Source organism: Hemicordylus capensis, chromosome 10 (assembly GCF_027244095.1).
Source record: "Hemicordylus capensis ecotype Gifberg chromosome 10, rHemCap1.1.pri, whole genome shotgun sequence".
NCBI classification, from domain to species: Eukaryota; Metazoa; Chordata; class Lepidosauria; order Squamata; family Cordylidae; genus Hemicordylus; species Hemicordylus capensis.
The window spans coordinates 12560328-12586347 of record NC_069666.1 but is presented as its reverse complement, the minus strand read 5'-3'; the positions used below and the strand labels follow the sequence as shown (position 1 = coordinate 12586347).

The 26020-nt window shown below is 39.6% G+C and overlaps 1 protein-coding gene and 1 long non-coding RNA gene across 4 annotated transcripts in view; one reads left to right on the top strand and one right to left on the bottom strand.

The window, feature by feature from the left end:
* FBN1 (fibrillin 1) overlaps nt 1-26020 on the bottom strand; it is a 216762-nt gene that overhangs the window by 17794 nt on the left and 172948 nt on the right. The window contains exons 44-59 of one of the 3 annotated variants that reach the window (XM_053271938.1): nt 25508-25633; nt 22787-22909; nt 19088-19213; nt 18811-18927; nt 17582-17710; nt 16580-16699; nt 15890-16015; nt 12943-13092; nt 9558-9623; nt 8719-8835; nt 7150-7269; nt 4275-4397; nt 3012-3143; nt 1629-1754; nt 720-788; nt 481-615 (exon numbers count right to left, since the gene is read on the bottom strand). In XM_053271938.1, coding sequence (XP_053127913.1) covers nt 730-788; nt 1629-1754; nt 3012-3143; nt 4275-4397; nt 7150-7269; nt 8719-8835; nt 9558-9623; nt 12943-13092; nt 15890-16015; nt 16580-16699; nt 17582-17710; nt 18811-18927; nt 19088-19213; nt 22787-22909; nt 25508-25633 — 1760 coding nt within the window. In that variant the 3' untranslated portion in view covers nt 481-615; nt 720-729. Of the gene's footprint in view, nt 1-408; nt 616-719; nt 789-1628; nt 1755-3011; nt 3144-4274; nt 4398-7149; nt 7270-8718; nt 8836-9557; nt 9624-12942; nt 13093-14257; nt 14307-15889; nt 16016-16579; nt 16700-17581; nt 17711-18810; nt 18928-19087; nt 19214-22786; nt 22910-25507; nt 25634-26020 lie in introns of those variants that run through there. The other 2 variants (XM_053271937.1, XM_053271939.1) reach the window with 2 other exon arrangements.
* Nucleotides 4404-11038, top strand: LOC128334771 (uncharacterized). Its single transcript, XR_008311395.1, has 3 exons — nt 4404-4752; nt 7021-7193; nt 10739-11038. It is a non-coding gene; the product is annotated as an uncharacterized LOC128334771 (long non-coding RNA).

The window sequence follows — 26020 nt, the reverse complement described above, 5'->3', positions numbered from 1 at the left end:
TAGTGATACAGAAAGGTGTATCATCTCATACTGTGTGGGAGATGGCAATGGTAAACCCCTCCTGTATTCTACCAAAGACAACCACAGGGCTCTGTGGTCGCCAGGAGTTGACACCAACTCAATGGCACAACAACTGCTTCTTCACTCTCAGCCATCCCCACCTGAAGCAGCTTTTCAAACAATAAAAGGGCTGCCATGTTACAGGTAGAACACATTTGTGTGTAATGTGTGGTTTACCCCTGTGGCTCATGTCACCTTGTTAGCTATACAAATGCTTATGAATACTATACATATTCACCCATAAGCCATTCACTGTGTTCATCTTAACACCTATTTTGTGTTTAGAACAAACCAGTCTTTGTTCTAAACGCTTCTCATCCCCACCAATTTCAAGATATGCAGATATACCTGCTCCAGTGGTTGTGTATCCACGGCCATAAGGACAAAGTTTTTTGAAAGCTATAGTGCCCAAGAAGGGGCAGATCTCACAGTTGGGTCCCCATCCTCGCCCACCATCACAGCAACATTCAGATTTGGTCACGGGGTTCCTGTTGCTTGATCCAATCTGACACATACTCTGTAGGACTTCCGTGAAACAGTAGCCTTCTCTGTTGTCTGCAAAGCAAATTAATGTCACTTGCAAAATGTCAGTAGTGATTACCAGGTTCTGTAGGGGCAGGGGGCTCTGGAAAAAGAGTATAAAAGAAAGAAGAGCATACTTAGCTATATTTAGGGATTGTAGCAAGGAGAATGAAAGCCAGGCAGCAGTAAGAAAGAGAAGAGGATGTCTAAGGGGAAACAAAGAAAAGGCATTTAGTGGAGAACAATCCTATGATTTTTACCTTTGTGATTGAACCCAGAGAAAGAAGATGAAGAAATGAATAATCAGAGTTAGAAGATCCCAAAGAACAGTTAGTCAGTACTGGTTGATATAAACACAGAAGCAGATTAATGGTCATATAAGCCAGATCCTCTTATAAAGCCAAGCTACAGCTTCATTTGTTTGGCATTACTGTTTTGGTGAAGGAAATGTGATTGCTGTGTAAAGGACGTTTATTGGGTACTTGAGATTTGACGAACAAAGGGGTGTACATACCTATACTTACAGAGCAGCGGTCATATTCGTGTGCAGCAGTAAAAATACAAATGGGTAGTTCATATATGTACATTCGTCACTTATTACTGAGCTTCTGTTGATGGTTTACTTGTAAAATGTTGACTTACATTTATGAATGAGCCATAGCTATAATTTTCATGACATTTAAAAGTAATCTCAGGCACAATACTTTTTGATGGGGTTAGTTTGTACATTCAATGCCACTGATCAAATGTTCAGGCATGTTTGAAGTAGCCCAATGCACCCCATCTCCCATAATTTGTGCACAATTTTACTGCCCAGACAGTTTTAGGGACCCTTCTTTTGCTGTTCCCTTAACGAAAGCTCTCATTTCAACATGCCAAACGGCTCCACCTGCTGACCATTAAACAAGTATCCACACAATGAATTTCAACAGAATTTAATGTGCTCAATTAATATTTAACACGTTTTCTGAGAGATGGTGCACACAAAAGAAATAAATAATTACTGCCTCGGAGTCCCTCCACCTTCATCTGACTGTAACACCTACCTATGCATTCAGTCTCATCTGCACTGGCGTTGAAACCATCATGACATTCGCATCGGTACTTTCCTACTGTATTCACACAGCGTCCATTTTCACAGATCCCAGGTTTCGTCTGGCATTCATTCTCATCTGTATATTTTTAAGCACATGCCAAAATTAATATCTTTAAATTTATAAAGATGCTTATTATGGTGCATGGGACTCGCTCTCTGTTCCCCACTTCCTCCTCCCCTTTCCCAGCCAATGCATGTTATGTTGTTGTGCATGGTTGTGTTGTTAATAACAATGATCTGGATATACCGCTTTTTCAATAAAAACTTCCTAAAGTAGAAAATTTAATGTTAAGAACTGAGAAAAACAATACAACCATTAGTTTATGTAATACTACATATACATAAAGAACAAAACTTTTTATTCTAAAATGTACATTAAAATGCAACATAAATAGATGACTCCTTTTGGGAAAAAAATATATATTACTATCAGTTTGGGAATACTGATAAAAATAAAATGATTTTAAATGATTACTATTGCATTTATTTATATTATTTTATGCAACACGGTAGCCCTTTTCAGACATTAGAAAACCAGAGGCATTGTACTCATGTACAGCGCCCGAGAGCACACCTGTGAGGTCCAGGCCCCTGATGTGTTCTGGAGCTCCACCCATCCCTGAAGAGACAAGCACTGTAGTGGTGGGCAGTGAGGAGGCTGAACGTCTGAGTATTTCAACGTGGGGGTGGGGCTTGCAGGCTCACTTTCAGGATGCTGTATGAGAGTTCAGTGCCCCTGCTTTTTTTAATGACTGAAGAGGGCTACACTTTAGTGATATTCACAGATTATCTTAGAGGGCCGAGGATCTTCATTTTATTTTGTTTACAAACATGTGTAGATCACTGTTTAGCTCCCTTCTTATATATGCTTCACTAGAATGAGAACTTCTTAGCCTTTTAAAGGCTAAGAGGTTCTAAATACTGGATCACTCCCCGCTACAAAGAAAATCTTCAATAGAACTAGTACATCTATGCTCTAGGTTCATTACTCAGTTATGGTTCCCCAAGTGTCCTGTGAACTGCTACCCAATTTTATAGGATTACATGTTCACAAGTACAGCAGACAGTAAATAACATATATTAACTGTTTACACGCAACATCGACATGTTCATCTGTTCCTGGGAGGAGATAAGGATAATCTTCTTTCTGGAAATCATGCAATTGGCCCCTTAGGTCAGATGACTTTCTTTTACACTATGATATTGGCTATGAAGCCAAACAGGGAAGCCTTTCCTGAATTCTTCAAGCATTTTCCAGATTTTTTTCCTGGACATGAACCTGAATCAGCTTTTTAAAACTGGATTTCCAGAATATTTAACTGGATTTCCTTACCTATGCAAGCTTCACCATCTGGTCTGCGTTGATATCCAGGGCCACATATGCACATATATGTGCCAATCAGGTTTTTACACTCCATGTTCTTTGAGTCACAGTCATGAATTCCTTCTTCACACTCATTCTGATCTGAAAACATTATGCAGTATATATTTGCCCCCAAAATGAATGTTTTTAGAATTTTCAAAAGCAAAAAATACAAAATATCACTGGGCAACATCCAGACTAATTAGTTATGACTAAGCACCTTTAAAATGAATGAGACAAGTTAGTCATGATTAACTTAATTCCCATTAATTGCAACGGGCTCAGTACTGACTAACTTGGTCAGATGTCTGCTGCATTTATATAAAACAATAACCTTGGCTTTGTAGGCATTTAGAAAGATGTGTACACCAGAAAAATGTGTATGCACAACAGGCAACCTGTATTCAATTGACATGTGCCATGTTTATGCTGTTGATTTTGGATAGGGGTACTAGTTATTTAGGTTTGATTTATTTGATGAAATCATGGGATGCAGTACTAATACACTCTCTCCTATACTTGTATATGAGATAGCAACTATCTAGGTTTTATTTTTCTGTTATTAGAAATAAAGCTTGCTATGTAGAAGTTTGCCATAAAAATCACTGTGAAAGTAAAACTGCTTTCTTGCCATTAACTCCCTGGGCTGACACTGTGAGTTTTCATTAAGAGCCTGGAGAGATGGGGAGAACATATAATAGGCTGTGGGAATCTCCTACTGAAGATGTGGCACTATGATTTGTCATGTGAGGCAATGTCTTAAATGTCATTCAGAAAAGAGTGTAAGTGAATGTGACTCAGTAGTTAATTTTTCATGAATTCCCCCAGTTTCCCAACATACAATTCCAATTTGGGGAAATTCTGAAATTTGGGCAGCATTCACCCCAAATCAAAATAGTCTGATATGGGAAGAGGAGAAGGATGTGTTTGTTACTTGTACACCCACAGATGCACAAGATTGGAACCTATAACCCACTGGAACCTATACATAACTATTAAATTTTATCTTTGTCTCGTTCTCTTTAAGGAAGAAGCATCTTATGATTGTCATCAAATAGAAGCTACTGCTCTGGAAGATAAAAATAATTTTATCCTCACACAAAAAATCCACAGGAGTTTGGTTAAGAGAAGATTCTGACTAATGCACTTCCAACTGATTTAGCACGATGTTGCCATCAGAACATTTCTAAATAATCATCACTGCAACCACCACAGCTTCTCTAGGAACCTTACCTTTGCACATTCTTCTGTCTTCTCTGAGGATGTAGCCAGCAGGACATTTGCATTCATAGGATCCATATGTATTCACACATCGGAAGGCACAAAGGAGAGGATTCTGAGCACATTCGTTTATGTCTTTATCAAAAACAAAAAGATCCAAAATGAAATATTGATTTTGAAAAGCAGCATTAACTGCTGTATCCCTTTATACTTTCTCTCCTTTTCAAAGAAACCAGCTCCAGATTTTCATGAGCCCCTCCAAGAAAGAACCTTCTATGCTCCTCACTGCCCAAACAAGAGATCTGCCCCTTCTGACCAACAGTGCGCCATTTTTCATTTCTACATTCCTTAATCTACACTCCTTGCTGATCTCCCAAACACCAGAAGAACCGTAAATGGAGGGGAATAGGATCATGCTGGATGTTGGGCCTGGCTCAATGCCTTCAACCATGCATGGATCCCAGCAACTGCCAAACCTTGCAGAATTTTGGTACCAGCCATGCTTTTGCTTTCTCTACTCTCTTCAATCAATTCAGATTGCCTCTGATAAAATAGCTCTCTCGCTCTCTATTTCATTCCTATGGTCAGATCATCAACCTCCTTAATCCTTTGCAATGGCTCCTTCTTCCACCCTCACTGTGTCCCCAGTACATTACTGAGGGCCAAAACCCACTCTTCCTGATTTGAAATTGGCTAGGTCTTTCTGAACTGTTTTAGAGAACCCTTGGAGAAAATTTTGGAGAATTCTTGGAGAGAAAGTCCCAAGCTTTTCCAAGTGTCCCACAAAGTTTGGGAAGGGACGCTCTAGAATCACCAGCCAGCTGACTACCTCCCTTTCCCCTGTACCCAAGTGCACTAGGTTTCAAGGGTTGAAGAGGAGAGAAGGGGAAATGGCAGCCAAGAGGGCAGGCAAAATCCAAGGGCTCTTTCTAAGTCCTTAAGCTTCTGCAATGAAAGCCTCTGAGTATGCTCAGAGCCTGAATCGCTAATGAGAATTCTGGGAACTGGAGGTTTTTATTCTCCCAGTCAAAGTATCAGAAAGAACTGAAAAAACCTACACTCCCCAAGTCTGTAATGTAGGCTCTGAGCATGCCCAGAAGTCTTCATTAGAGAGTCAGAAACTTAGAAACCTCAACTGAATGGAGAAAGAGTACTAGGCTTTTGCCTGCCCTCTCAGGTGCCATTTTCCTTTCCCCCACTTAAAACTGGTTATTGTGGGAATAAGGAAAACTGGCAAATGAAAGGATGGAGCCAAGCAATGTTCCCTCTAACAGGGATTCCCAGGCGTTGTTCACTACAACTCGCAGCATCCCCAGCTGCAATGGCCTTTGGCTGGGAACCCTAATACTGGGGCCAAGCCATTATAAATGAAGTTGAGTTTGGGCTTGACTCATAATGGCTCAAGAATTTCCAAATTAGCGGAGTTGGTTTCCATCACCACCTCTCATTTCCAAAATGTTCCATTGCTATTAAGTAATGACATCACTGAAGTTCATGTTTACCTGGTTTGGAATACAAAATTTTCCAGCTAATACTTGGCTGCATTACCAACTGAGTGCCGGCATTTCCCCAAGATGCTCTTCTCTAGTTCAGAATGTAAACTGAGCTCATCACGTACAGGTCAACAAGGAACTCTGGAACATGTAGGTTCCTCAAATGCCTGAGGATTAAGGGACATCAGATGCCCTGGAGACAACATGTTCCAGAGTTTCTTGTGGGATGAAAGGTGTGGGTGTTTTCATTTGTTCTAGAATATCAATTAAAAATATTGGTTTGTATTTATGTTTGTGTTAAGATGCATTGAATAGGTAATGTATTGAATAGCAAAAGCACTGTGGTGATTGGGCAGTAGGGATTCCATATGCTGATTGGGTGAGAGAGTCTGACAATTAAGGCTAGCTGTGGTGTAACTGTTTGGAAGATGTGCTTTACTGTAGCTCCGTGTAAAAGAGAAAAGTGTCATATTTCTTCCTTATGAGGCTAGGCTACAGCATCTGGGGCTCTTTACCTTAGAAAAGAGGCAATTAAGGGGAGACATGATCGAGGTGTATAAAAATCATGCATGGAGTGGAGAGGGTGGACAGAGAAATTTCTCTCTCACACAACACTAGAAACAGGGGTCATCCCATGAAACTGAAGGTTGGGAAATTTAGGACCGACAAGAGGATGCACTTTTTCACACAACACATAATTAATCTATGGAATTCTTCACCATGGGATGTGGTGATGGCCACCAGCTTGCATGGCTTTAAAAGGGGCTTGGAAATATTCATGGAGGACAATGGCTACTAGTCTGTTAGCTATGGCCACCTCCAGCCTCAGAGGCATGATGACTCTCAATACCAGTTGCAGGGAAGCAGCAGCAGGAGAGAGCGCATGCCCTCACCTATGGGCTCTCCAGAGGCATCTAGTGGGCCACTGTGTGAAACAGGATGCTGGACTAGATAGGCCTTGGGCCTGATCCAGCAGGGCTGTTCTTATGTTATTTCTTCAAATCCTTCTGTTCAAAGTCAACTTCTTGAGCAAAATCTTTCTCAGACCTTCCAGGATCAGTGGGAAGAAGGTGTAGGTGTAGAAGTAGGCCAGGGGAGGAAAGAGTGTGTCTCATAGTAATACCAAGAGCCCACATGACATGAAACATTTGTTATTTTACTTCTTTCCACTTCTGTAAAGAAACAGTTTAATTCAGAGTCTCTGTAAGGCCAGGAGATGTGGCAGATTATATTTGTTATCTGTCCCCTATGCTTTTCATATGCAGGGCAACAGCACAAGCCCCTGTGGCTCCCATCATGAAGACAGGAGACAGCATACTTCCCAGATGTCTGAAATTAACATGACTCATGAAGAAGTCCACTCATCCCTGCCTGAAGGGAACAACGGCACTTACCTTCACATGTCACCATTGGTCCCGGCTCAAACCCTTCCTCACAGGTACATTCAAAACTGCCAATAATATTCTTACAAGTTCCATTTCCACACGGGCTTCCTACAGAGCACTCATCAGTATCTGGGAATAATTACAAAACAAGAACACCACAGAAGCACAATATGTGTTATAGTAGTCTGAAACCTGTAATTCCAACAATCTGCAGAGAATTCAGAATAAAAATGCCTGGTTTTAAAAAAAATGAGGAAAGGCATATCAATCAATATTTTATTTACGGTCATAGACCAAACAACAGAGATATACACACAAAAATAAATAAATACAAGAATTAACTTCCCTTTGCCATCAGGGAGGCATGCATTCTTATCTCTATCAATCAATATTTTATTTACGATCGTAGACCAAACAACAGAGATATACACACACACAAAAATAAATATAAGAATTAACTTCCCTTTGCCAATGAAATTTATGGGAAGCAATTGTAGATAAATACGAAAAGCCCAACCTAATCTTTATTACTTTATAATACTCAGGTAAACAAGCCCAATCATTTTGAGTCTCAGTATCTTCTAACCGCTGGTGTGTTACTTTTTTTGCGTTCACTAGACCCTTTTCCAGTAATAGTTCAGGAGATAAACCTATAGAGCGAAGCTTATTGATCACTGTTAAGCTCCATGCCGGCTGTGGGTCTACCGTGAGAAACACAGGGATAAGTCCAACCGGACACAGATGTATTTTAAACCAATAATAAAGAATTAAAAGCCATGCCAGTGCCTCTGTCTTTAAAAGGCAGCCTCCATGCATAAGACCACATTGGGTGTACATCTCGGTGTACCACAGCTCTCAAAAAACTGGACTGAATCCTCTCTAGCATTACAAAATTGGTATATGAACCTAGTTGGATACCATACAAGAGCTGAGGAATTATTTTAGCTGAATACAGTTCTAAAGCTGCAGGGATGAAACCACCACCTTGGGCTTTGTAAAATCACTGTATTGCTGCTGCACTGCATCTTGCCGTTTCAGAAACCATTTTTGTATGCGCAGATTTCCCACCATTTTGCTGAAAGACCACACCCAGATATTTAATTTACTTCACTTGCTCTATTCAGAGACCAAGTGGATTTTCTTGCTCTACTACTAAAACACAGAATTTTCAGTTTGGAATAATTAATCACTAGCTGTTCCTCCTTGCAATGCAGAGCAAGGACATTTAGAGCTCTTGAGACCTACCCTGGTTTTGAGAGAGAATAACTGCATCATCTGCGTACATCAGAATCAGAACCCTCTTATCTGCAAGTTTCAGGGCGTGGGTATCAGAATTCTCCAACTGTTTAATTAAAATGGTCGACGTAGTAATTAAATAAGAAGGGAGCCAAGATACAACCTTGTCTCACTCTTTCAAAGTTGGAATTGGGTTTGCAAGGTTGCCATCTGAATCTAAGCACACACTTAAAGAGGAATTCTCGTGCAATTTAATAATACTAGGCTGTATTTTACTCAGTACTTGCATTGTGGAAGCAAACTAAAGCAAATGATGAAATCAAGAGTGATGCCATTACTTACCGACACATTCAGATCCGTGAATTACGTAACCAAAGGGGCACTCGCAGCGGAAGGAACCATCTGTGTTGATGCATTGCCCATTTTTACAGTTGTCTGGATCTAGGCACTCATCAGCATCTTAACCCCAAAATCAATCAAAACACAAAGACAAATGTTTACTGGTGAATCCTGTGCTGAACAGTCCCCAAATCGTATAAGAAATACATGCAAGATGAAAGTAATTGGTTTAAGAGACAGGTTCTTGCCTATTTCTGCACCTTCTTTTGTATTGGAAGGTGCTCCCTGGAAGTTTTAGTTCACACATGCTAAAGGCACATGCTGTATGAACATAAACTTTTATGGAACTTTTTTGGTATGGGAAAACCTTTATTTATTACCTCTGATGAAGCCATTTATTGAAATAATCTTGGCAGTTCATATGTATCACTGATTCTCCTTTATTTAAAGTCACCTCTCTTTTTTGAGGAGGAAATCTTTCAGTCAACATTTTCACTGCTGCTGCCGCCATAGTAGTAAAAAGATTTCACCATGGCACTGCAGAGAGTTAAGCCTCTCCCCTTCAGAACGATGCCAGCTCCTTCACTCGAGCTCTAGAAGGTTCACTGAGATCACTCTGCACGATGCAGAACCCATATGATTTAGTCCATAAGCCACTTTGGGAATGTGAACAGCAATGTACAGTTAAAAAATATATGATAAGTATGTGGAACAGCATGGGGACCATGAAGAATTCTGAGTAGAGAGATTTTTAAATCTGACATAAAGATTCATTCTCAAAAGAAAAGAGAGCTAAGGAAAAACATTAGGCTGCAATTATGTTCCAAACACTGGTCACTTACCAATGGGTTCACCACCAGGGCCAATCATAATGCCATATCCAAATGGACAAATGTCCTTATAAGCCTCTGTAAGTAAAATACGGGCATTAAGTTGCAGAAAAGTAACCCAGTTTGCACGGTAACTTGCATCTGATATATCATACCTAGACATTACACTGTTAGACACTGGTCAATGTGTAATTAACATGCTGTTATATCTACATACTGTATATACATTCTCAGCTACCAAATTCACATTCAGGCTCTATATGCCTGAATGTGAGTTACTTCAGGATCAACCTAAGAAACAACTGGACCAGTTAGTATGGTCCAATGATTATACTCCTTTATCTTACAAGATTAAAAAGGTGATTTATAGACATTGGCATCTAATTGCGGATGTGCCAGGGTGCAGTAATGTCCCAATTGTGGCGTTTAGGAAAACTAAAAGTTTGAGGAATTTTTTGACCCATTTAGATTTTCTTAAGAAATCATTGGAGAAAGATGTTCCGCAAGGTAGCTTGTCCTTTGGGTCTTCAGACTACTGAATATTGTGATCCAAGTACGAGGAAACGTCTTCTTTTAAACTTTTTCACTAATTGTAAAACCAAATGGACTGTATATGTTGTGATCTGTCCATTTGATTTATGGTACATTGGGATCAGTACTAGAGCTATTAAGACTCATACACTTGAACATAGGTCAAGGATTAAGATTAAGGTACTGGATGCTCCATTAGTTCAACATTTTGTGGATAAGTCTCATCCACTGGATGATCTCAGGTTTTTGTTTTATTTAAATATTCACCATGTTCCTTTGAGAAGCAGGATATTCAGAGGATTCTTCTCCAAAAAGAAGCTTGGTTTATCTACAAGTTTAGAACATGCTCACCTACATGGTTAAGTGTTAATTGTGATTTTTCTAGTTTTTCATAGCAGATATAAGTGGCTGATTACTGTTTGAGAGTATAGAACACATTGAGTATATTCCCTCCACCTGTTATTAAGTGGATGATTTAGCTGTGGTGTATTTAACCTTCAGTGTGCTTTGAGCTCACTAAGGAGGCAAGCATGCTCGTGCAGACATTTGTTATGTGCAGCTTGATAAAGCAAGGCTGTTCCGGATATAAGGTTTGTTTTGCTGAAAGAGTAGATTGTTTATTTTGAATGTACACTGTGTCAATACTTTTCGTTTATATACAGATATGATATACTTCTGAAGAAGATTGTTTCGAAACTGGCGGGATAACCTAGGACACCGATAAAGGGATTTATATTTCCAGTTTGTGAAGAATGAAGACATGTTTTGGCATCTCTGGCTTCGAAGTACTTTGCATGTTCTGTACTCCAGCTGTGAATATTTGGTCTTGAACTTTTTGTACATTCACATTTTCTACCTGTTGTATTTTTGCATTTGTTGTATTTTGCTGTGACCAGTTGTATATTTTGTATGTTCATAGACATTCTTTATGTGTATGTTTAATATATTTTGACCTTGCTTAAGGTTGTTTCACAGATCTCTGTTTATATACTGGTCTATATGGGACACAGCAGAATCTTCCCATATGGTGTACCATAGCTACATAGATATGAATAGTCAAGTGTGTTTATTTTATCCATCTGGAAGAGGGTTCTACAAGTTCTAAGTAAAGAAGGGGGATGATTATTTACATATCCTCCGCACCTTGCCTATTATTATTATTATTACATTTATATTCCGCTCTTCCTCCAAGGAGCCCAGAGTGGTGTACTACATACTTGAGTTTCTCCTCACAACAACCCTGTGAAGTAGGTTAGGCTGAGAGAGAAGTGACTGGCCCAGAGTCACCCAGCTAGTATCATGGCTGAAAGGGGATTTGAACTCAGGCCTTATTATTATTAATAATAATAATAATAACCACTACACCATGCTGGCTCGTAATAATAATAATAGTAACTTAGAGGAATTTGAATATACTGCAGAAGGAAGAAGCAGAAGCTTTTCTGAGGGCAGAAAACTATAGAACTCTTTCCTCTTACAACAACTTCCACATGATAAAGAAAACTGTGCTTTCTAGACTGGCGTTCTGAAGATTTGGTTATGGGAGCCTTGGTATCAACAAGGAACTAATTTCTCCCTGGGAAACATTCTATTCTTCTTGATCTGGACCGAACTTTATTATTATTTTTTAAGTAAATTGTTTTGCCAAATTAAAAACAAACAAAATCAGAAGATAAGTCTGTGAGCTTGATGAAAATCTTCTTTTAAAAATCCAAAGACCCATGAGTGGGAATTAAAAAGCGTTGACCATTGTTCCACAAGGTTGACTGCAGTGCTATAACAGGTGGGCTCTACAGCTGTTCTCAAGCTTCCACTTGTGCAAGCAGAAGAACACACTCAGATTTAGTATCCGTTTGCTTGTGCAACGCTCTAACACGAGGATCTCCTCAGGGGAAAGGGCTAGCATGCCAGCTCCTTAGCTGGAGCTTCTCAAAGGTTCACCGAGATTGTTCTACAGTGGAAGATGCCTTCGGAATGCACAGTGGCAGCACCACAAGAACAAATTGCGGGGAGGGGGGCAGAAGGAGCAAAGTGTATTTCTGGGTGGGCAATCTGTATCTCACATGTTAGATTTTTTAAAAAACAGAAATAATTGTATATTTCACATTAACACTCTCATCTTAAATATATTTTTCACTGATATGTATCCTGTTACATTCAGAAGTGTGTGTGGGAGGGCAAACTACTTGTCGGGTGGGGGGCTTGTCCCCCTTGCCTCCCTGCCCCAGAGCTGCCCCTGTACAAACAGAGGTACTTTTTCACACAATGCATAATGAACTTGTGGAATTCTCTGCCACAAGATGTGGTGACAGCCAACAACCTGGATGGCTTTAAGAGGGGTTTGGATAACTTCATGGAGGAGAGGTCTATCATTGGCTACTAGCTGGAGGGCCACCTGCAGCCTCAAAGGCAAGATGCCTCTGAGTACCAGTTGCAGGGGGGCAACAGCAGGAGAGAGGGCATGCCCTCAATTCCTGCCTGTAGGCTTCCAGTGGCATCTGGTGGGCCACTGTGCAAAACAGGATGCTGGACTAGATGGGCTTCCTTGGGCCTGATCCAGCAGGGCTGTTCTTATGTTCTTACATGCAGAAGGGTCAGCTCTGTATCCTATTCAGTGTATGAAGAAAGCCTACTTCCCTGTCTTCCATTTATATTCCCTAAATATAGATAGTAACATTGAAGCTGTTCTTTCAGAAAGTAAGTGACAAATATTGAAACAAACTATGATCATCCTGTACTTAAAAACACAACACAACTTCCCTAAAGACTGCCCCCCTCCCTGTCGCCACAGTCCCTACTTTCAGAACTTTCACAAAATTCATTATTTCAGGCATGGCAAGGGCCGTATCAGAGATCTTATATCTACCTTGTCCTTCTTGTGGGCACAGTTCACATGGCTCACCCCACCCTTCCCCACGCATATTGCAGCAGCACTCGTGCTTGGAATGGTTTCTGGCTTTGGGAACCACACATTTTCCTTCTTCAAATTTGGTAAAGCAGTAGCTCATTCTCAGATCTAAACAAATAAAAGCATGGCATAGGTCAGGCATCGGCTTTTTAAAAAGACATTGATTCAATGCACTCACAAGGTCACGTAGAATTTAAGGAAGAATCCAACAAACAGCACAGTAAGCTTTAATCAATATATAGGGGTTGATACATAGAGGTTGATCCTAAGCGCTTGTGGACATAACTATGCTCCTAAAGATTTTATCCAGAAGCAATCTGTTCCCATGCATGAGGAAAGGTGCGCTTACCAGTTTTCATTTATTGAATTATGCTCACAAGTAGATTTGCAGCTATCTAGAGATACATCAAGTAGACAGCTCTAGTTTAGGAGTCAAGTATACAACAAAATATAAGCAAGGCCTAAAGTCTGTTAATATTATATTGCAATCATCTGCAAGTACCATTACTCTCTTTAATTCCTAGGTACTACTTCAATTTATTCCCAGTCTATTACCAGAGCAATGCTTATTAACCAAAGATCAGAACAAAGCTAAGTAGCTGGGGTTCCCAATTCTAACACAACATAATATGGAAAAAGACTACTGAAGTGGCAATTGTCCGTCCTGCCATTTTCACTCCTTAGAGGTGTTTGGCAAACCGTCTGTGGGTAAGATAGAGTATTATTGGTTTTGTGTCACCACACTGTGCTCTTTCATGCCAAGTAATCTAAGTACTGGAGCAGAACGGAAACCACAAGCATCTAAAAGACAGACACCTGGCAGCTTCTTGTGTTGGCAAAAGAACTGTCTGAGTATCAGCAGCAAAACCAGCTGCTTCTCCAGTTTTGCTGGATGGAAGATTCACACTGTGCAACATCTCAGGCTTTATAAAAGCCTTAGATAAAGAATAAAATAATATTCAGGAGTACTAAACTTCATATTTGTATGGGGGCAAATAAACTATTTTAGTTGACTAATCATTTGTCTTTCAACAGATTAAATAATCATTTAAATTTAAATAAGGCTGCATATCACCAAATCACAATGTACAGTACATGCCTTTTTGAGATACAGAAAGGAGATAACTTCCACTTGAATTTTTTTTAAACTACCACTTATTGTTAGAAAGTAAGGTCAATCCGCTATCACAGAAGCACACCAGAGGTGAACAACCTCAAAAAATAAACAACTATGCCCTTATTTTGTTCCCCACTGATTAAAACTGGCACTCACCAATTGCCCTACAGTCTAGTGTATACATCCGGTTACGATTCCATTGTTGCTTTGAATTCAGAGGCATAGGCAGGCAACAACAACAAAAGAAAGTACAGTAAGAGTACTTAAATGGAAATGCTTCTTTACATGTGTATGGACCACGCTGATATTGCAGTATTCTCTCAATGGAGGTGAAAAGTATGAAGAGCTTTATAAAGAACCAGAAACTGATGCAAAAATTAAAGCAGGGAATTTTACATAGATTGGCCTTAGTTTTAAAATGCTTTCTGAAAGTAAAGCTTGACAAATGTTAGAATGATTACCAGAAAATAGAAAACCTCTAGGACAACCTTGACTAAAAGAACATGGCTAGTTTCGAAAATTATCTACAAAAGTTGATGTCCGTTTATAAATTGGGGTGGGGTTGGGGAGAATCTGAAAAGGAAAGAACAGTACTGCACTATTGCAGCTGCAGTGAGCCTTTATGGTTTAACTAATATTACTACTACTACTATTGGTTGCATATCAATATTCCCATGCCCTTAAACTTGTGTGGGATCACTGACAAAAACCTCATCATATCGAGGTCCACTAAATAATATAGGAAATCAGGCCTTCCCTAAGCAAAACTCCCATGACGTTTTTTTAAAGCAACGTTCTATCGTGGTGGGCAGGGGGAGGGGAGGAGTGGTTTTCAAGAGGAAAGGCTAAAACCACATGTATAAGATATATCTAATTTATTTTACAAAATCATACCACAAACACCCCTCCTTGTGTTTTTTAAAACCCAAGTAAAGGATGCCAAACCACAGGGTGGTTTTGGAATTCTGATAAATGCTTGTTCTAGGCAGAATTAATCATACTAACCGTGGGAGGAAGGAATCACAAGCAGCTAGCCTCAACCATGGCTCTGCTGCTGCCAGAATTTGGAGGTGGAGTCAACAGTCCAAGATCCTGGAAAGAGCCATTGCCTCTCTGCTACAAGTGGAAGAGCCAGACAGGAGGCTCTGAGCCTTAGCTCAGGGTCAAACGACATGTCACAGCCATTGTGTGTTTAGTGCTTCCATACCATTTTACTCTAAGTAGCAGCCAAACTGGTTCCCTGCAGGTCAAGACTACAGCATGGGGAGAGTTTCTAATCCTGTGGGAAGCTGCTCTTTGTCAAGGAAGAATTGCTCTCATTGGTGTCAATGAATCACCCCCTCTTGACAAATATAGCAGCCCCATGATCCAGATCAAGATACACTGGGGCTGGGGAGTGGGTAAGATTAAATCCCCTACACAGTCCCAATCTGGCTGTTATTTACTGTAAAAACAAAACAAGGCACAGAAGCACAAAAAGGCCACAACATTCCTGTAATGTGTAGTTTGACTCCGATGGACAAAAAGCACAGAGTTTCCTTGCTTAAATCTACAGCACCAAAGGAGAGCAAACAGGCTTGAGAGAAGGACTCTAGAGAAGCAGCCCAAATAATCTTGCAAGCCAAATGATGCCAAGATGCTTCCAGTTAAGCCACTGAAGTTAAAAAAAAAGGGGGGGGGAGGAGTGAACTTCATGAAAGTGCTGCAGTTAAATTCTAGAGTTTACGGGTCACATCAGAAATGTAGCATCTAAGCAAAATAATCACAAAAGACAGTAAAGCAACTTACCATTACATCTTCTTCCATCAGAGGTCACTATGAACCCCTCAGGACACAAGCAAGTGAAGCTGCCTGGAGTATTGCTGCAAGTACCCAAGACACAGATGTTTGCCTCTTCTGTACACTCATCAATATCTGCAAAGAATTTATTCTTTATTCTGGGACATGAATGGCAAAACATGCAAGAAGACATGCCACCAACCTATAGAAGTTGATCTCCTATAATCTATAGATCAGCCTATAGAAGTTGATCTATAGGCTGTGAGGTAAACCACTCCTGGAGTGAGTGAGTGAGTATAGCAATTATGAGGGCAAGACAATTAAATGAGGTCAATACAGCATTCGTCTGGATGTCAGCCACTGACATTATTACTGGCTTATTCTAAGGATTACTAAGAACATATATGAAATACTTTGAACTCACAACAAATAGCTAAGTATTAATACCGATATCACAGAAATGGCTTGATGGGCACATCCTGCATATTCCATTAGTTGTAGGTGGAAAAGAACCAGGTGGAAAATCTGTGACCCCTTTTTTGTTTAGAGGGACCATTGGTATCAAATAAGATGCTTGTCACTGGTTCAAAAAGAAGTATCACTGTTACTTATTGTCCTATTGAGTATTGCACACTTTCCCTCTTTTAACTAAGCTTCTACAGTGGAACATCAATAATAGCATCAATAATGTTCACATACCAATACAGTTGTCCTTATCTAGGCTGTATCCAACAGGGCATATGCACCTATATGAACCATCCAGGTTTTGACATGTACCAGGTGAACATTTACCAGGATCCAATGCACACTCATTAATATCTGTAAAAATACATAAACAAAGCACCACAAATCAGTTCCTATTATTTCACTTGTCCTAACCCTGCTCCCTTTATATCACCTAGTAAAATGCAAACTGAACTTTCCCAATAACGTATCTCCAGGAAACATGAGGGAAGCGTCAATTCCTTCAACTATGTATGGGCTAGGGCTCTAAAGGGCCATGTAGGACTTTGGTAAAAATTAAAAAACAAACAAACAGATCTACAGTACAACATATGGTGAATTGTATCTCAGCAGTTTCCATCCTCACAGAAATGAAAAGTATTCACATTAAGAAGGAGCAGGGATAATTAAGTAAAGGAAGATCATGTGTACACAAAGCAAGGCTGTGACCCCAAATAATGGGATGCAAATAATACAATAAACAAAAAAGAGTGCAACTCAGCCAAAGTACTTTTAGGTCATATTGATTTCAGCTGGAAAGGGTCAATCAAGTATATATTTAAATCTTCAGTTGAAAACAATGAGACTCTAGGCCCAGTTCAGACAATAATCTGAACCATGGTTTAGATTGTAAACAAGACTGATTATTTTACCTCCCTCTGTTAAAAAAAAAAAAAGTCCTAATGGATGGCAGTTCAATACTGCCTGGATGGGAGACCATCTGGGAACAGTCTGCAAGCAACTCTTGAGTTCTTAGTGGAAAGAAAGAATGGGCCTGTGCATAATCAAAATATGAAGGAGGCATTTAACAAAAACAATGCAATTTATTACACAGTATAGCAATTCCTGAAAAGATTTACTATCCCAGCAGAGTACCTAATCTATCCTACATCTTCCTCACCATTATGTATGGGAACACCTTCTACCATGTACAATGGAAAAGAGCAGCCCAATTCTGCTATTAAGTTTAAGACATACCAACACAAACCCTTCCATCTGGAGATATCTCATAGCCATCACTGCAGAGACACTGGAAAGACCCAACCGTGTTGATGCACCGGCCATTTCTGCACAGCATTCCATTTCCACTGGCACATTCATCAACATCTAGATGCGGATGGAGAAAAGAACAAAGCAAGCAGGAAGGGTTTGGGGAGGAGAAGGGAAGAAGAAGAAAACAGAGAAGCAAATACTGTTTAATAAAGGACCCCAAACTTTAAAAACAGTAGCAGTCCTTATAAAAATGGCTCCAACCAACACAGCAGAATATTGCATCAGGTCAGAGTGCGACCATTTCTCGTTTCCGTCTCACATGAAAGACTCTCAAAATACTGTATCTGGCCCTTGACCTGCTGGTCAAGAAAAAACCAGGAAAGCTCATTAATTTATTCTGGGGTATGAACTGAGAAAACATTCCATAAATCATAATTCAGACTATTCATTTTAAAGTCTCTTTTGCCTCTGTTTGTGCCTATGCCCTTCTGGGAACAAAACACAGTTTTGTTTTGTCTTCAACATGACTGACTATTTTATGGCATATTATCATATTACAATGATACCTCATCCCTTAATAGCAAAGCTGTTCTAACAAGTCATTATTAATTATCACACATAGACTCATACTTGCATAGCTAGTTTTATGACAGTTATTTCATCCAACTTTAGCCTCCATTCCACTCAGTTGTGTGCTGGGTAAAAGGTTTGCCTAGTGCAGCATATGAAGGAGGATCGTTCCAGTTTAGAAGCTCAGCCTGTTCTGCCAGGATACCTTGGGATTGCTCATAATGTCAGTGTAATGCAACACTCACAACATGATGCAGCCATGGTGACTCTTCACTCTCATCTTTATTTCATTTTATATTGAAAAATGAATCATTACAAAGATACGGAAAAAGACACATTAAATATGCAACCCTTATTATAGGACAGAACAATGGAAAATCTGTTGATAGTCCTCTTTTTTGATATAAGTAAGATTAGTAATAAAAGCTACAAATAACTCCTGTCTATGCCATTCAAGTACAGGAGGAGTTCTTGGGGATTTTCCAGGATGACATTATGAGCACTTTAACTTCTATTATCAAAAATAAATAATTCCAAATTACCCACCAGCTCGTTCAATCTCCTTGAGTTGTTCAACAACCAATATGGTCCAGCTATTTGAAAACCAAAAGTGTTTCAGTTGCATCCCTGGAGGGCATCCTTACCTATACAGTCATTATTGTGAGAAAGGATGAATCCTGTATGACAGCGGCAGTTGAAAGAGCCTACAGTATTCCTGCAGGTGCCATTTCCACATGGGTCTCGATCACATTCATTGATATCTATAAGCAAAATGAGAAATTCAGAAAGTTGTTTACTATGTCTTTCCCTGACTCGAAGAAGCACTAATTTGTATGTAGCTAGCTGTTAAGACAAAACAAAGTCAGATGGTTTGGTTACCTCTTATTATTCAGAAGGGTAAGAATATAATTTCATACACACCCACACACATAGTTCTGTCATCATTTGTTTTGAATCCAGTATCACAAGTGCAGTAATAGCCTCCATCCTGGTCATGGCATGTACCATGGCTACAGAGATTGGGCATCTCTTTACATTCATCGCGATCTGAAAAATGATATAAACATTTAAAATTACTGCATTAAAAAAATCACATGAAGATAAGAAACTGCCTTATTGTGAACTGAATTTGTCTGCTGGTCCACCTAACCCAGTTCTGTTAACTTGACTGGCAGTGGTTCTTCAAGGTCCCAAACAGAGGTGCTACACACAGAATAATTCTTTACCTGGACATATCAGGAACTGACCCAGGGATATGCAGAGGAAATGGCAGAGGCCCTCCTTTAAAGAAGAAAGATTCGGACTTGCTGCTAAATTTCACATCTGTCCTCTAGCTAATAGGTTTTGCCCCCATCTCATTGGCAGCTGCTAAGGTCAAGACTAACTAGTGCCTTTGACCCTCCGTGCATGAATGCTCCAAGCCACACTATATCAGGGATAGGCAAAATTGGCTCTCCAGCGGTTATTGAACTATTTATTATTGTGGCTGGGGGTGATGGGAGTTATACTTCAACAACCGCTGGAGAGCCAGTGTTGCCTACCCCAGTTCTGCATCACATGAATTCAATTACTGATATGGGTTTTGTAGAAAATTTTGAACTTGAAAATTTCCCAATGCCTTTCCTTTGTTGTTCCCTGTGTGTTGACGTCTAGAGTGTAAGCCCCTCAAGACTGGGACCTACCCTTTCATTTTTTGTAAAGCACCATGTACAGGTATGGCACTATATAAATAAAAATCATTAACAAAATTTTAAAATATGCTACATTAATTTTAGAAGTCATAGCTTGTAAATTTTTCCAAGATCCAAAATTGTTGAATTGAAACATTTAACTAGGAAAAAACATTCAGTAAAACTCATTTATGCAGTTCAAATGCTGTATTCCAATAAAAATAATTTACAATGGGTTGGAAAAGCTGTAAAATATTTTAAAACATTTCAGCTTGATACACTTCGCTTACATTGTTTTAATTGTAGTTTTTAAAAAATGAAGACATCGAAAATTGTTGACATACTGATTTTAGCATGCCTCACATATGTACCGTATGTGTATACAGTTGTGTGTATTTATATATTTATTATTTATTTATTACATTTCTATACTGCCCTAAGATTTATATTATCTGAAGAGAAACCTGTATTTTATGCTGGTCTATGACTGTAATAAAGATGATTGATTGATTGGTTGGTTGATACTGTTCTATCTATCCATCCAAAGGCTCTATATTTTATACAGACACACATGGTGATAATCACCTGACATTACAATTTTGAAACTGCCCAATTTGACTGGTATTGCATCAAATCATTGTTACTAACTGATTTTATGAAGCAATACATTTTCAGAAATGAAAAAATTTGCACAGAAAAATATGTATCAAATCACCTATAAAATTACTGTTAACTTAGACCTAAGAAACCCAATTAGGGGACAGTCAAATTGTCATAAAGTGAAAAATGACAGAATGTTAGAAGAATCATAAAAGGGCATTCTCTGTTGATCTTGAAGATCACGGCTCTTAGGTCCTTGTCTCACGGAGCCTGAAGGGACAGTAGGGCCTAGTTTCCCCCTTATCTATGTCCTTGCCCTGACATGAACCAATAGATTCAGATCATACCTCTTTTTGGTAGACAGACTTTTAGTAACCAGTCATGCATGCAGCACTTTCTCTGAATAACTGTGTATTTTAGTGTTGTTCTGCTCAACTTCTAGGCAGCTAGCTGTGTAATCCCTGGGATCTGGACAAGCACTAGTTCCTGATTCAGAAGATGTTGTTTGATGAACAGACGTCAGGCAGAGAGGTCATGCAGAAATCAACCCAATAATTAGGCATCTCATACTTTGGTTGACTCTGGCCAGAAGCTCATAGTTTACAGTGTACAATGAACTCAGATTAACTGAGGTGAACAAGAATATCCCTAAGGCTGAAAAGATGCGTCAAGGGCTATTATAAGGCTATTATAGCCCCCTTGTCACGGTTATTTACACATGCTAATTCACAGCCAGAACTTTATCTCCAAGGGAAGGTTGCCTGTACCTCACGCTGAACAAAATACTAAATTGATTTTAAACTTGAGGAGAGCATTATGAGGAACTGAAACAACATTTGCCATTTGAAAACCTCCACTAAGGTACTGCAAGGAAGAAATATCTCAAACTGATGAAACAATATGGCAGATTAAAGTTTAATACATTCACAAACAATCCCCATGTATTGTATCATGCTCAATCGTTACTTAAAATGGCATACTTATCAACTGGCCAACACTATACTTTATTCTCTCTTTCTATGAAGGTCAGAACAAAATTCAGGGAAGTAATGTTTGTGCCAATATATATGAGGACATTGTTGCTTATATCAGCTGCTTCCCTGTATTTTCCTGTTCCTTTTTCAGTGAAGGGCTTTCGAGAACAATTTTGTTAGCAACAGACTAAGTCACTTAGTGAACCCAAACAAAACAAGACTTTAATTCTCAAAGTGAAATTTCACTTCTGCTTCTACAGCCCTTTCCTGTTGGAACCTCATAAAACAATGTCAGCCTGTATTGGAGGGAAAGGTACTCTTCCAACAATTCAAAACTTCAGAACTCAAAATCTCATAAAATGTTGCTGAAGTCCTTTGCAATGCCTGCTTTGTGCAGAAATGTATGCTACCTTTACAGTCATGGTGTACACCCATACCTTTCCCCAATGCATAATTTTGATTAAGTTAATACTGCTTTTGAGGGATATAATTTGTGCACAATGGCACACACCACCAAGCATAGGGCACTATCTTTCAGACTAACATTGGCATCCAGAGCTAATGTCGCAAAGGTTCTTGAAACACAAGGGGCCCACCTGAGAGTCCAGCATGTGAGCTTTTATTCCTGCTCAGAGAACATCCTGGATCATGTCCCCATTACTATTGTAAGGAACACAGGATGTCCAGACAATCATGGAATGCTTGGAGGAACACAGGCTAGGGATGTGCTGAAATGTGATTCAGCATCCAAATCGGTAGCACAATCCCTTTAAAAATGAGAGCTTCCACAGCCCCTTTAACAAAGAGGAGAGCAGGTCCATACCTCCAGCTCCTCCCACTTGCCACCACTTCCGTAATCCCGGCGTACCTCACAGATATCTTTGTGTGTTGGTGGGGTGTCTCCCAGCTGCCCCTGCATACACATTGCCTCCACACATGTGTGGCAGTCATGTTGTGCCCTTCCCTTCCCCCGGAAGTGGTCTGTAGCACCCAAAAATATGTCCCTAAGGGTTGAGCAGCCCTAGGAACATATTTTCAGGTAGCACAGAGTGCTTATGGGGGAAGGGGAGGTTGTTAAAATTTGCCACCCCAACAGTGCATTAGGAACTCAGCAGCAGCACTTCTCACATAGCACCTGTGCTCTGTCAGGATGTCAGCCACAATTTAAACAAACAGAACATTTCACTGGCTGTGTCTTTTGAGGGGTGTGGGGTGGACTGCAGCCTCAAGATCAGAAACAGAAATTCCATCAATGTATCTTGTCTTTATACAAATGCGTGCCATTCATACACCTCTTTGCAAAACAGCACCTTTGTTTCAGCAATTAAAGAAGTAACATACTTTACAGTGGAATTCACCAGCTTGGAAGTACTCACCAACACACCAGCCTAGTGACGTGAACCGATAACCAGGTTTGCAATCGCAGCGGTAGCTCCCTGGTGTGTTGATGCACTCAGCATGCTGCTGACACACCTGCCCATTTTGACATTCATCAATATCTGTTGGAAACAAAGAAGAAATCAGCCTTACTATGGGTTGGGGGGAAAGAATGCTAGTAATTTTGAATTACATCCCTATTGCATTTACCAATTTAACTTGGAATTTAAGTTACAGCCACTTATGCCTATCTGTATGTCTAGGTACTTAACTGTAGTCTTTGTAAGTTGATAGATCCTACTTCCTCCAAGATTCAGGGATAACATACATTAAAGGATAACATTTATTTCATTTAACCTCAAAGCTTCTTATGTATTATCTTTTTATTTTCCCCCAGCTACAAACATCAAGAAAACGTAGGAGCTGGGTGGGAGAACTGCTCGCACCTACATTTTTGAAAATTAATCTAAAACTTAATTTATTAATTTTTTTTAAATTAATTTAAAACTGTAAATTCAAGTTTTATTGGATTTCAAAAATAAATTTCTACAAAACATACACAAAATCAAAACAATTTCTTTGCTTTATAGCACACTAAATAATTGAAATGTGTCCATTCACAAGTATGCCTTATTTTGCCAGTCATAATTTGTAGTTTTGAAGAAACTTATTTTTGTTCTGTCTCCCTTCTTTAATTCTAATAGGGTTGGTCAATTTTGACATATCAGAATGTTCATACATCTTGCCTTCCCACTCTTTAATATATGAGACCTGAGCTTCCAGCGTACGCTCAGATTAAGAAGAAGGACCCATCACAAGGACAAAAGGAATAGGGTCTTATTGGAAGCACTGCAATCTTGAAAGCAGTTGATACTTCAAGCCTCATCTCATCTGGCACCTCTGAGACACATTCCACCTAACCTGAATCTCAGTGGTGTTTTTCAGTGATTTATTAGCAGCAGAGTCTAAGGGGGAAGCAAGATTGCCACTCTGTTTACTGTATTTGGGGATTCTGGGCCTTTGATGGCTTGAGAGTTTTGATGGCTTGAAAGGTTAGGCTGCCAGGACCTCATCCAGACCTTAGGGAGCACCATCCACAAGAGAGCACAGGAAAGAACTACTCCCTGTAGTGAAATGTGAGAGCACCGAAAGCAGTCAAAACTCCTGCACCTCACAGGAAACAGTAACAAAGGGTGCTCAGGTTACTAGTGCTTCCGCTGTTGCAGCTTTTGTGTAACCTGCAAAGCTGTCCTAACTGGGTGCTTTGGGCAAATCTGTCTCTTTCTCAGCTGTCCTCTCTGGAAACTAAGAATTGTGCATTCTTTTCTCTCATAGTGTGAATTTCTAAGAATAATAAAGCAATTTTGCTTAATAAAATCATTTACACATTATTTGTTAATGTCTATTAGACAATTCATTAAAATACAAACATTTATTTTTAATAAGCCCAATTAAGGAAAGGTCAACAAATGTAACTGATTTTAATTCAGGAGTGTAACACGGAGCACATTATTCTTGCCTCTTTTTCATTTTACAGTTCATGATTAGCTCCTAATTAGCATTACTTTTATTTGACCTAGTTTTCCTTCCTGCTGCCTGGGGGCACAGTGTGTGAGTGAACAGTACTTTTCCATCTGAAAGGCTGCCCACAGTAATGCATTTTAGTAAAACTTCTCAGTTTATTACCACAAATGGAGGCACGCCCATTTAAAACAGCTGTACTCTCATACACAGAATTCCTACAGGCAAAGAAGATCTGAAAGCCAATTCTTTTGGGGAGAGAGAAGTAACCAATCACAAGGGTGCTAACTGGTTGTGTGCACAAAATTAAAAACACACGAGACAATCTTGTTTTCAGCCACAATTAAACACTTGTAACCTTTGTGAAAGACAAGATTTCAACTTTGCTGTTGTGAGCTGTTTTAGATTTCCTGTGAAGTGGCATGCAAAAGAACAAGTGATTCATGATTCTATTTTCCTTGAGATTTGGATGGCTTGCCTCTTTGCAACATCTAAATCTGTTCCAAGCTGCTATACCTGGGCAAAAAAAAAGCAACAGAACTGGAACACTTGTCTGACTACGAGTGACAATGGAACATGAAGGGACAAAAAGATTGCAAGGCTAATGTGCATAGGTTGCAGATATTTGCACACATCTTGCTTCCACTGGGAAAGAAATATTGACTTGGAAGTAAACAATGTTCTTGTGTTCCAACCCAGAAAGACCACACACTGCTGGTGTTTATTTTTGCCCATAAAAATTAAGGCGATTCACTTGTCACAAGTGGTTTTTATATTGCTGGAAAATCTGATAATCTGTGTTTAACAGAAAATATACAATGCTTCACAATGTGCCCTCACAATTTCAGTCTTTAATATACACACACGGGGCAGCATCCCCAGCTGTGATGACCTTTGGTTAGGAATTATGGGAGTTGTAGTCAACAACATCTGGGATTCCCTATTAGAGGGAACACTGCTACACCCCTGTAAACTATGGCTGTGACATATATCGATTATAGGCACTGTAGCTAAATAAATGATACCTTTTCTGAGAAGGCAAAATGTTTGCTAGTAGTCAAGACAAAGTTGGGACATGAGCAGAAAGTAGCAAAATCTGCAGCAAAGTGTGCTCCTGAACCGATTTCACACACTCACATAGTTCAGCATGCCACTCTCAATTTCTAAGCCATAGGTTTGACCCCAAGTGGAAACCTCACCTTCACAGATCAGTAACTTCTCATTGTAAATGAATCCTCCTGGACATTCACATCGGAAACTGCCGACCAGGTTTATGCAGACCCCATTCTCACACATACCAGGGATCTCACGGCATTCATCAATATCTACAATGAAAAATGTATAGCATTGGAAACAGAAGTTGATTCAATGAAACAAACAATAATACTTCTAAAGCCAGATCACACTTGGTTTTTCTATCTTAGCTACAGACTATATTGCATAGTTCTACTTTTCTGCACCATAAACTGTTCTTGTTTGTACTTCATGGGAATAAAAACAAGAAAGGGAAGAAGGGAATTCCCTCTAAGAATATAGTTGGCTCCTTCTCTGTGAATTCCTGCTTCCCCCCTTTGGGTTTGAGATTTGGAAATCTTGGCTATGAAATGTTGACACATTTATTCTGTCTGTGTGTGAAAAACAATTACCCTGAAACCCTTCCCTGCCCCCACTTAAAGCACACACAAACTAAATAGATTTTCCCTAAATTAAAT